This window comes from Vanellus vanellus (genome assembly GCF_965231255.1).
Source record: "Vanellus vanellus genome assembly, chromosome: 25".
Taxonomy (NCBI): domain Eukaryota; kingdom Metazoa; phylum Chordata; class Aves; order Charadriiformes; family Charadriidae; genus Vanellus; species Vanellus vanellus.
In genome coordinates, this window is record NC_138930.1 from 3,719,981 (window position 1) to 3,731,264 (window position 11,284).

Here is an 11,284-nt window from a genome sequence, read left to right on the forward strand (position 1 = left end):
AACAACAGCTGGAAATGATGAAAAAACTTGTGCTGTCATCTCAGGAACCAACTGCTATCGTGAGTTTGGACCCTGTGCTGGTGTGTGACTAGCTCAGAGGTCTCATCTGGGCCGGGAGCTGTGATGTTCAGGACGCGGCAAGGCTTCATGGCTAACCATGGTGCATGAGACACAGGAAAATCATGGCTGTGGGGCCAAAGGAAGGGTTAGACAGGGCTTGACTGGGGTCGACTGGATTGAACTGGGCTAGGCTGGGCTGGGCTGGACTGGGATGAGTTGGGGTGGGGTGGACTGCATGGAGGATGCTCTGCCAGTGGGTACCCACCAGCAGGGGGGCTCCGAGGACCCTCCACACGAGCGGGTCCTGTGGCTCACAGGGGACGGAGCTCCACAAAGAGTGCGACCGCAGAGCGTGCACAGGAGGCTCCCGTGGCTCTCCCACGAGGGGATGTGAAGAAGCCGTGTCGGAGCTGCTCGTTCACGTGCTCCCGGCCCTGCCAGAGGACAGATGACTGGCAAAGCAATATTAATTTTGCAGGGAGGCCACTAATGTGTCCTGTCTCCCCTTTGCCCCAGGCAGCGAGCGTTCCCTGCGCTGATTAAGCGTGAGAATGCTCTCCGTAGGCATCGTTCAGAAAAACCATTTCAATTAGCAGCTAAGATAGATGGCGGCAGGAAATTGGGTGGTTATTTCCAGATATTTACAATGAATCACCTCCTTGTAGGAAGGGGGCACGCCGCACTGTGCTGAAGGGGCCGAGGATCACAATTACGCTCCTCTGGCGCTGTTACACATAGAGGAGTTTTTGCTTGTATGGTTTGGTGATTAATTTTTGCAGGACGAATTTTTGCACTGGGGAAACTGCTGAAATTGTAAAGGGGAAGCAACGTGGGGAGGGATTGCATCAGTTCCCAGCGGCTACGTGCAGCCTTGGTACCTAATCCACGTTTCTAGGTGCCTCCAACAGCCAGCTGGAGTCTTTTCTGTCCCCTCCAGAGCATCTGGGTGAGGAGGGATGAGTCCCAGAGCAGGTAGCAGTGGGTGTCCCCTCTGGCTTCCCTTGAGTGAAGTTGTCTCCTGCCTCTGTCCCCTTGGAGCTCCTCTACCCCAGGACCTGAGCTCTCATCTCTTCTCTCTTTCACGGGGATTTGCACGTGCCGTGATCTGCTGCTGTTCAGCATGTGCCGTGCGCCATATGTGGCCAAAGCAGTGATGATTTAGCGGAGAAACTAAAGGATGCTCAAAGGGGCATCCTGCTCCCCGAGCTTGACCTGAACATGTTCCCGGAGTGGCTGGGAATGGCCAGATCCTTCTTGCCGGGGCCCTGGGAGGGGCTCAGCCAGTCAGGCTGGGCCAAGAGCTGGGGGGATTTGGTGGCGTGACCGAGTATATTTATTTGCAGATCGTTTTTCACTTGCTGCCCTCCTTCTGACAGGGGCCTGGACCCTGTTATCGCTGCATCTTTTAGCTTTGAGGGTGTCCCTCGACGCTGGGTGTGGATAACGCACCTATGGTCAGTCTGTCCTGGTCGTGGCCACCAACCATCTGGTGCTAGCTCTTCCTCCAAATCGCGTCTCATCAGCCCAGGCTCCAAGGCGCCTGTTGCCTTTCTCCAGAGCACCCTTCGAATTTGCTTGTGCAGCTGTGACCCACAGAGGTGGGGAGGACCCGCAGGCGGCGGCAGCCGCAGCCGGTGACGCACGCTCATCCTCTGGGAGCTCACGTGGGACTGCTGGGCGGCAAGGCTGTGCTTGGGTTCCTGGTTCAGGTCCAGGCACGTAGCCAGGTTCCTGGAGAACTCCCAGAGCCTGGGTGCCTTCCCCTCGGAGCCGGGTGCGACTCCATGCAAGCCTGGCAGCCCTCTGCGTCCCACTGAGCTGCACCGCTGCTTGAGCCCGGGGTGGGGAAGGAGCATGCGGGGCTGCAGTGAGATTTTGCAGCCCCTTGGACATCTTCATGGCCAGCTGTGCCCCTCAGCATCTCTTTGATGCACAGTCCCTTGTCCTGGGTGCCGGGGTGTGCCTGCCCCGCAGGGATGCTGTGATTGCTTCAGAGCGTCTCAGGCTGCCGGGTCCCATGGGTCTGGGACAGACACGGCCACACTGTGGACAGACAGGGGTCTGGGGTGGTTTGGAGGGGCAGTGATGCGTGTTGCCCTGGGGATTAGAAGGGCTTTTTTGGGGGGGGGGGGGGGAACACAGGGATCCAGGAGCTGTAGCCTGGGGATGGGCAGGCTCAGCCCCGCGCTCTCCCACGGTCTGGCTTTCCCAGGCAGGCAGCTCACGAAACTTCTCTCGTCTCCAATTGCTGTGCTCCACCTTTTATTATAATTGATTCTGCATCGCCATAGGAACCCGCTCCAGCGTGAGTGAAGAGCAGCTGCCTTCCCTGCGCGCTCTCCAGGAGAGAGGCGGCTGCTCCTTCCCTCGAGATGGCAAGTGATGGAGCCGGGAGCCCATGCCAGCCAGGTACCTCCATGCCCCATCCCCTCTGGAGCGCTCACGCTATGGGGAGCAGAGCCGGGGAGTGCAAGGGGGGGTAGTTTCCTCCATGCTCAGCTGCCAGGGACACCCCCCTACCCCTCGTGGTGGTGGGCTGAGGAGATGGGGCTGGTCCTGTTGGTCTGGTGTTGGGGTCCGGTGTATCTTCTGATGGTAGTTGCCACGTCTGGCTGGAGAGGTTGAGCTTTGGGGTGGGACGGGTGGGAGCAACGTTTCCTGGGGGTTTATCTCCTTCGCGAGTGGTTTGGTTTGGCAGTGGTGGGTTTTCCATGTGTGCCGGGATGACCGTGGAGAGGAGGCACATGAAGGGTGGGCTGCAGAGCCCCGCGCTTGGCCGGGGCTTCCCGTGCTGCCCCGGCAGACCAGGCATCACCGAGCCTGGGATGTGGGGACAAGCATCTCTGCTTAGTGGGGCTGGGCTAAACCTCCCCCTGGGCTGAAGGATTGCCCCCTTCACTTCCAAAAAAAGGGGATGGGACATCCCTCACACTCAGTGCGTCACGCTCCCGCCGTGGCCTGATCTGCTCGGTTCTCCCCTCCGTGTCCGTGGTCGGCTCATCTTCCACCAACATGGCTGCAATCCTGCCTGGCAGAGCTGCCTTGCTGGGAGAGCCCTGCCACGGTGGCTGCATGGCTTTGGAGATGCGGTGGTGGAGAAGCTGCATGGCTTTGGATATGCGGTGGCGGAGAAGGCGGCCTCTCCGTTAGCCATGGGCTGGTTTAGCAGAAGACCGGCCAAGCTCTTACGTCAGGATTTGGGGTACAGACGTGGCGGGCTGAGCTGGGGTCCAGCCTGTCCTGCCATTCCTTGTGGTGGACGGTGCTTGAAGAGAGATGTTGCGTGCAGGCTTCAGAGCGTGAGGGGACATCTGTCTACATCAGACCAACTGGGGGATCCTGCTAAAACTTGGGACCTTCCTTGTCCATGGGTCCTGGCAGCTGGTCCAGACCCATGGCAGGGTGTCTCCTGGGCTCCATATGTCCGTGTCCATCCGCACGCTGAGCCCTGACAGGCCCAGGTGATGGAGAGGGGCTTGGAGGGCCCATGAAGGAGCCCCCAGGACCCCGCTGTAGGTAAGAGGCACTAACAGAGAGGGATCCCAGCCCTGAGCTGCAGTACCTCGGCACTGCCTGTCCCTGGGCAGCTGCCTGGGCTTTGCCTCTACGGCCACGGTGAGATACTGCCCGAAGGTGGTCCAGACACAGCCGGGCTGAGGGCAGGGAGGGTCTCAGCATCCCTCCTGGGGCACAGCGTTGTCCGTACAACGTATGTACCCACCTCGTCGGGGGCAGGAGGGTCTCTCCCTGCCAGGGATGTTCAGGGGAGGGTGCCCGGGTTAAGGCTCCAGTGTCTCCCTGGGAGCGGTAAGAGGGAGGACGGGAAGGCGAGGTTGCACCCACTGCTCTCCCGGCAGGCCGGGCTCCTGAAATGGGAAAAACTTTGCTCCTGCTGGGCCTGGCTGTCTGCTGAGGAAGGCCAGAGGAGATGGCCCCCGCGTGAGCCCTGCACCCGCAGCCGGCGGCAAAGGCAGGAGTGGGTTTCCAGGGGGAACGCGGCGATTTGGCTTCGGGATGTGGAGGGACGGGAAGACAGAAATATGTCTGGGTAGCCCCGGCCCTCTTTGCCCACAGGTCCAGGGTGCACCCCATAAAGCGGCTGGGGAACACTTGCCCCTGCGTTCTCAGCGTCTGCCGGCCAGGAGGTTCCCAAAATGATTTTATGTGGGGCAGAAACAACCCCTGAGGCCACAAGCGCAGCTCCTCGCGCCGGGGGCTCCGCGTCCCCTTGGCAGTTCCGCTTCCCCCGGCAGAACCTCTGGTCGTGCCTACGCTGGCAGAGCCGCAGTAACCCCCCCCCCACCCCCCACCCCGGCATTCCTTCGCTTGACCCGGCAGCAACGTTGCCTGAAAAAGGCAATGTAAACCCCGCGGAGGATTCGGCTGCTTCCTCAGCTCCACCTAACAGTGCCAACCCAAGGGCGCGCGGCCCAGCGAGGCGGCCGGCTGCCCCCGGCCCAGACCCGCCGCGGACAAGAAGGACCCTTCGCTTTGGCAACGACGGAGGGAGCACCACCGCCAGCCCGGCTGCGCTCGCAAGTAAAGCCTTTCCCCATCCCTAAGGCCCTCAGGTCCTAGAAATCCTCCCGCTGAGGCAGAAGCGCGTTCGCCTGCCGTCCTCGCGAGGGCGTTTGCTTTCCTAGCGTCTCCCCGGCGATGGCGTGGTTGCAACAGGCGGTTGTGCACCGCGCGCAGCGATGCGATGGATATTAACCGACGGGGAACCCACGGCGCCGGGTCCTGCGAGAGCCCGGGCTCCCGCGGGGCAGCAGAAGCGCTCCCGGCCCTTTGCCGGAGCCCCCGCGTTAGTGCTTGTGCCGCGCTGTTCCCTCTGCCCTCCTCATTTTGGCCACGGAACCCCCTCTTTGTTAGACCTTCTCAGGACCCTGCATGCATCCATCTTTGGGGATTTTTTTTTGGTTATTTATTTATTTATTTATTTATTTTTAATTCGCCCGGACATCTCAAATGGGTCCGTACGGGGAGCACCGCTGGGGTCGTGCTTTTCGAAGCAGAGTTATTTTAGCGCCGTCCTAATGGATTTGCTCCAGTCCTTGTTCCGTGCGCAGGCGTTTCGTGCTGGTCTCTAGGAAAAGCCTCATTTGAGTTTAAGCATTTTAGCCCCTCCTAGCTCTCCTCCATCAAAACGAGCTCCGCTTTCTCCTTTTAAGACGCTAGGCTCGTTTCTCATTGTTATATAATTGTGAATGTCTATTTTTGGTTATGAAAGTACTAAGTTGGGTGTATTTAAGTGTGTAAACTGAGTAATTCCCTGGTTGGTGGACTGCATCCACGCCACCGTGCAATTCAACCCCGCTCCACCGCGGCCCCTGTCCTGTCATCTTCCAGTTCCATTCTGGAGCGGATGGAGCCTTTCTGGGGCAATTCTGCTTCATTGTGCAAATCCTGTGGGTCTTTTTTTTTTTTTTTTTTTTTACTTCCTGCTGATAAAATCCCCACCGTTCGCTGCGAGGTGTTGCACAGCTGATTAACCTCCCGGCACCTAAATTTACCCATGACCTGGGGGGGGGGGCTGCCTCACCGCTGGGAGCCCGGATCCGGAGCTGGGCTCCCCTCTCTCCCGGTGGCACAGAGCATGGACCGGGCACCAATGCAGAGCGAAGCACGGCTACGCCAAAGCTCCCGGCCTCGTCTTTTGTTTGCTGGTGGGAGTAAACTGGGTGAAGGAGGAACAGATTTATTTATTTTATTTTTTTTTTTTGTGAGCAAGGTTACTCCACTGGGAGTTGGAAGTAAGCAAGACCCAGTGTTAGTATCCAGAAATTGCTTTCCAGCTGACACAGAAGACATTCTCCAGCTGCTTTCCCTAATTAGGCTCTGATTCTGCTTTGCACACTTAGAATCATAGGATAGTTTGGGTGGGAAGGGACTGTTAAAGGCCATCTAGCCCAACCCCCTGCCATGAGCAGGGACATCTTCAACTCAATCCCGTTCCTCCGAGCCCCGTCCAACCCAGCCTTGAACACCTCCAGGGATGGGGCAGCCACAGCTTCTCGGGGCACCCTGCGCCAGGGGCTCACCGCCCTCAGAGAGAACAATTTCTTCCTTATATCCAGTCTGCATCTCCCCTCTTTCAGTTTAAAGCCGTCGCCCCGGTCCCCATCTTTCTTGCATGCCCCCTTTGGGCATTGCGGATCCGGAATAAGGTCTCCTCGGAGCCTTCTCTTCTCCAGGCTCTTGTGCTTTCCCATCCACTACCTACCTCTGGGTCTTGACTCCTGGATGAAAACCTGCAAAGACTTAAAGGGTGGAATAAGCTGCCGTTAGCAGAAGTGTCTGGGTGTAGTCCAGAGAGCCGGCTGAGTCATGCCGGTGCCGTGCAGCCCCATCCCCGCCGAGATCCCATAACCCCCCTTCGCTGCCCACTCAGCTTCTCAGCTCGGAGGTGTCTGCCGTGGGAAGGGTGAGCCCTCCGTACCAGATGGCATCCTGCGTCGGTAAACATCATCGCTCCATACTTTTTTTTTTTTTTTTTTTAAATAAATATCTCATTAGATCTTCGCCATTCCCAAATTAACATTTAATTTGTGTCTCGTACCCAGAAGAATCTCACCACAGCCATCCTCTTCCTTTCTGAGTTCTGTCCCTATTAAGCCGTTTCCTTGCTCCTGTGTTCTTTTTAGTTACTAAGGGAACGTGAATCTTAATAAAACTCCATCAAATGTTCCTTAAATAACAGCTGCCATCATTTAACTGTCTTATCAGCTTTTTTTTTTTTTTTTCTCTGCTCAAAATTCCCGGGAAATTAAGATCTGATCCTTCACACAGTAAATGAAAAAGCGACACATCCCAAATGTGAGGGAAATCCTTTGTCCTGCGTACTACAGGAAATAATACCAGGGTTGCTATTTGGTAGAAAATCTGGTGTTTTGTCCTGAACGCGCCTGTTCCTCCCTGCGCTTTTGATGTGAATCGGTTGGGCATCTCCAGAAACGCGATTTGTGCTTGGGTCACTTACACGGCAGCGGGGCCTGTCCTGAGCATCTCTGGCGCGGAGAGCCATGAAAGGGGATTTTCTTAACCCAGCTGTGTCCGTGGGAAGCCCGAATCTCCCCTGCGCCCAGAGAAGTGCAGCGGGGAGGCGGCGGTGCCCCGGCGATGCGACGCTTTCAAAGCCCAGGGGGGCTCCCGAGGGCTCTGCGAGGAGATGAAGGCTGTAGAGCACTGCGCCTGTCCCCAGAGACCTCCATGGAGAGGGGCGGGATGCTCTGTCCCATCAGTGCTCCTCCATGGGTGGGTATTCTTCCCCTAGACAGGACCAAGCGGAGCCATCACCCGCTGGCTGGGGAGGGGAGACCCAACCTCTCTCTGCCCAGGTGGAAGCTCCTCCAGCTCAAGTACAGTCGTCCCCATCCTCCTGCCCTCCCTGACGTTGCACCAGGGGAGGTTTAGGATGGATATTAGGAAAAAAATTCTTCACTGGAAGGGTTGTCAAGCATCGGAACAGGCTGAGGAAGGAAGTGGTGGAGTCGCCATCCCTGGAGGTATTTAACAGACGTGCTCAGGGACATGGTTTAGTGGTGGACTTGGCAGTGTTATGTTTACAATTGGACTCGATGATCTTAAAAGTCTTTTCCAACCTAAATGATTCTATGATGCGGTGCCATGGGAACCTGATTTGACTTATCCCTGCCCCCCCTGCATCCCATGCTCCGTTGGGGATATATGGGAGGAGGGATGAACCCCAGCACGATGGCAGCTCGACAAGCTGAGGGGCTTCTGGATGAAGTCACATTAGGGGCGGCCAACATCCTCTTAACCTGATGTGGGATGCCGGTAGAGTTTCCCTTTGGGGGGCTGCACTGGGTACTTCCCCGCAATAGAGTAACTATGACAAAGCAGGGCAAAGCCCCCCGCTCAGCCCCAAAGGGCACCCGGACCCTCAGCGGGTCACTGGGAAGCTGTTATTAGCAGAAGTGCCAAAACAGCTCTTTTGGGGTGGTCAGTGTTTGGGGGTTCAGAGGTACCCTGGCCAAATATTGACGCAGGGACACCCGCTGAGGGCTCACCACCCCCGTGGGCAGGGGTAGTATGGTGGCATTCTGTCCCAAGGGAGGGCAGGACTGGATTTCCCGGTGCTGTAGTGGTGGAGAGAACATCGCGTGTGTGGTCCAGACACGAGCGACGTGTCTGGGAGAGGAGACTACCAAATACCGGGGGTGAAAAGCCAGAGAGCAGCTGGGCTCGCCTTGTTGCTGCTCTTGCCCTTTATTTTGCTGCTGTTATGTGGAATTATTTTTAAAGCCTGCAAGCACCGGTCCTCGTGGTGTCCCAGGATAAAGGAAAGTGGGGAGGTTCTCAGCGTGAGGCAGAGCCGTGCTGAACCTGCTCTGGTCTGTGTCTGGGCGCCTTGGCCTTGGGACTGGGCTCTGCCTTTTACGTTCCCACTGATATCGCCCCCAGACAGAGACCGTTGTTTCCGGATATCTCCCAGTGGGGCTTTTTTTTCCCCTCTGGAGTCTCCACAGCTCTCAGGCTGCAGGATGCTGCAAGGGGAGGTTGGTGTGAATGTTCCCCTCGGTGAACTCCATCCGGTGCTGGTCTGACAAGAGACACTGAGAACCTTGTGGTGTTTTGCTGTGACTCCTGGTGACTGTGGTCCTTTTAACCTCTTTTGCTATCTTTGTCCTTCTGCTTTGCATCCCTAGCCCAAGAAAGCTGGACCCTGGAGACCTTTCCTCAGTGACGTGGCTGTTGGGACACAGCCTTCTCCTCCTTCTGCTGCAAGAGCAATGCTAGTGGCCCCGTGCAGCTGCAGTGAGGTAGGTGCCCACCTTCTCCACCAAGACTCAGCTCCTTCTACACCTGGTGCAAACCCAAAGGCGGTCGTTGTGCCGAGGGAAACACAGCAGCAGGACACGTGTCCCTCAACAGGAGCAGGCAAACTCTAAGCTTGTGCCCGTCTTGGGAGAACTTCAAGGCCAGGGTCCTGAAGCCCTGAGCAGGCCACTCCGACTCCACAGCTGAAGTCCTGTTCAGCGTGAATGTTCCTATGACCCAGGGCACCTGCTCCAGAAGGGTCCTGCAGCTCTAGGCTTGGCAGGGGGACCTACTGTCCAGAGGATTGCTGGGGACTTATGACCGGAGAGGCAAGCTCTGCCCCAGTGCCCTGGACCGCCCGCTCATCCCATGCCATCGTGCCCCTCTTGAGCGGCTCCTAGAGCTTGCTAGAAAACCAGGCATCCTCTTGTGAGGTTCCCTGCCCTTTCCTCCCCCTGGTTATTTAGCAGTGTTGCCGTAGCCCATGGCCAGTTTCTTCTGTCTCACCATCTCTGCTTTCCCCTCCAGGAGCTCTCGGCCTGGGCAGGAGCGAATCCCCAGCTCGGCGTAGCAGCGCCGGTGGCTATGGAGTAACGCGTGCCCTGGGTGCGTGGGCACGGCGGGAGGCTGAAGCTGGCTGCCCGGGCACCGGGGCGGCCGAATGCGCCCTGCCCACACGCTCCTCGCCTCTGCCATGAATGATGCATCGACGATGGATTATGAACTGCTCTCCCCCTCCTTGGTTGAGCACCCAGCCGGCGCTGCGGGTATGGATGCTGAGCAGAAAACCGTCTTTGCCTTTGTCATCTTCCTCCTGGTCTTCTTGGTGATGCTGATGGTGCGCTGCTTTCGCATCCTGCTGGACCCCTACAGCCGCATGCCCGCCTCCTCCTGGACCGACCACAAGGAGGGGTTGGAGAGGGGCCAGTTTGACTACGCCTTGGTGTAGAGGGCAGGGATGGGGCGAGCCTGGGTGCTCTGTGTGCCTCCCACCCCGGCTGGCCCCGGCCCCGGCCCCCCCTTCCTCTGTGGTGTCGCCCCGGGCCAGCAGGGATGCTCTGGGCAGGGAGGTGAGGTTGGGCTCTTGTCCGGGGTGGGTTTTCTAGGGGTTTCTCTCTTTTCTAAGCACTTTTCAGTCCTCTTCGCAGTCTGCGGGACTCTTGGAGAGATGTGTCGGAGGGGTGATATGACTCCGCGTGGTCCCTGCTGCCCACCGTGGCCCCGGGCAGCCGCGCGTGCTGCAGTGAGGGGCAGGAGGCGATGGGGCAGGGCATGGCGGGACCTGCCCTCAGCCACGGCCCCCGGGGCTCCTGGTCTGGGTGGCTCTGCCTGGTGCCAGGCCAGAGCTTTGACCCCCACCTCCTCCTGCCCCCCACGTCGCCCCTGTCTGTGTCCACCGGGAGGTGCTGACTGTGGTCCAGTGCGTGTGTGTGTGCGTGTGTGTCCGTCCCTGTAGCTGAGCTGTGTCTCTCGGGGGGTTTGTAGGCACCAGACCCAAGTGCTGGCTTTGCTCCTCTCTGTGTGGCAGCCCCAAGTGCCCCCCACCACCCCCCAGCGCCACAAGTGAGGGGGAGATGGAGACCCCCCTACACCCCCATGCGCAGCCCCCTTTCGGCATCCAGCCCTGCAGCCTGCTCTCCGCTTTACACCGCAGTGACCTGTCCCTGCCCAACTGGTGGAAATGGTCTGAGCAAGGTGCAGTCATGCAGCTACCTACAGACCCGCCTGGGTGGCCCTGCTGGGATCCCAGGAGGGATCAAAGGTCCCCACACGACACTTAGGAGATGCCCCTCGGCCAGCCCAGACCTGGCAGCCTCCCACCGGCATCCCGCCTTGGCCAGTCCCTGCTCCAGCAGGAGCTGAGTGGCCTCCCCATGTCCAGGGGGTGGCCGGTCCTTCCCTGGCCATCCTGCATTTGGGTAGCAGAAGGGCTGTGTAAGTTGCCGAGGGGAAAACAAGGCTGTCCTCCTGCCCCCTCTGTGGGAACCATGCCTGTTGAGTAGGGGGTGCGGCAGCTAGCCACAGGGCTAGCAAAAGCCATGGTGGGTAATGGCTGTGGGCCACTGAGAGGGTTTGTACTAAGGGATTGGAGCCCGTGGGGGGAGAACCTCTTCCCCCACCATGGAAATAAAGCTGCACTGTGCTAACCCCACACAGCTCTTCTTCTGCTCTTTGACGCGTCCCAGCAGGCACTCGGAGGCGTACTGGCTGCTCGCCGGGCAGTGGTGGGCTGCCCCATCCCTCTCTGGCTGAGCCAAGACCCCCCACATCTCCCAGCACAAGCTGGAGCTGCTCCGCAGGGGATGGGGACCATGTGGGACAGGAGCATCACCACCAGGCCACGGAGCTGTGGGTGCCCCATACCCGGGCACGTGCTCTGTCAGGGACATGCGGAAGGTGCCCCTTGGCCAAAGCACGGCACCGGGGCAGTGTTGCTGGGCAG

At 58.7% G+C, this 11,284-nt stretch overlaps 1 protein-coding gene across 1 annotated transcript; it reads left to right on the top strand.

The window, feature by feature from the left end:
* Positions 1-9,387: 9,387 nt before the first annotated feature.
* CTXN1 (cortexin 1) lies at positions 9,388-10,092 on the top strand. The gene has a single exon (XM_082495270.1). It carries the CDS (start codon positions 9,503-9,505, stop codon positions 9,788-9,790), a length of 288 nt encoding a protein of 95 aa, XP_082351396.1. The 5' UTR covers positions 9,388-9,502; the 3' UTR covers positions 9,791-10,092.
* Positions 10,093-11,284: the final 1,192 nt, after the last annotated feature.

What these genes read in the sequence shown, in the direction of transcription:
- CTXN1 (XM_082495270.1), top strand. Translation starts at nt 9,503, where the DNA reads ATGCGCCCTGCCCACACGCTCCTCGCCTCTGCCATGAATGATGCATCG.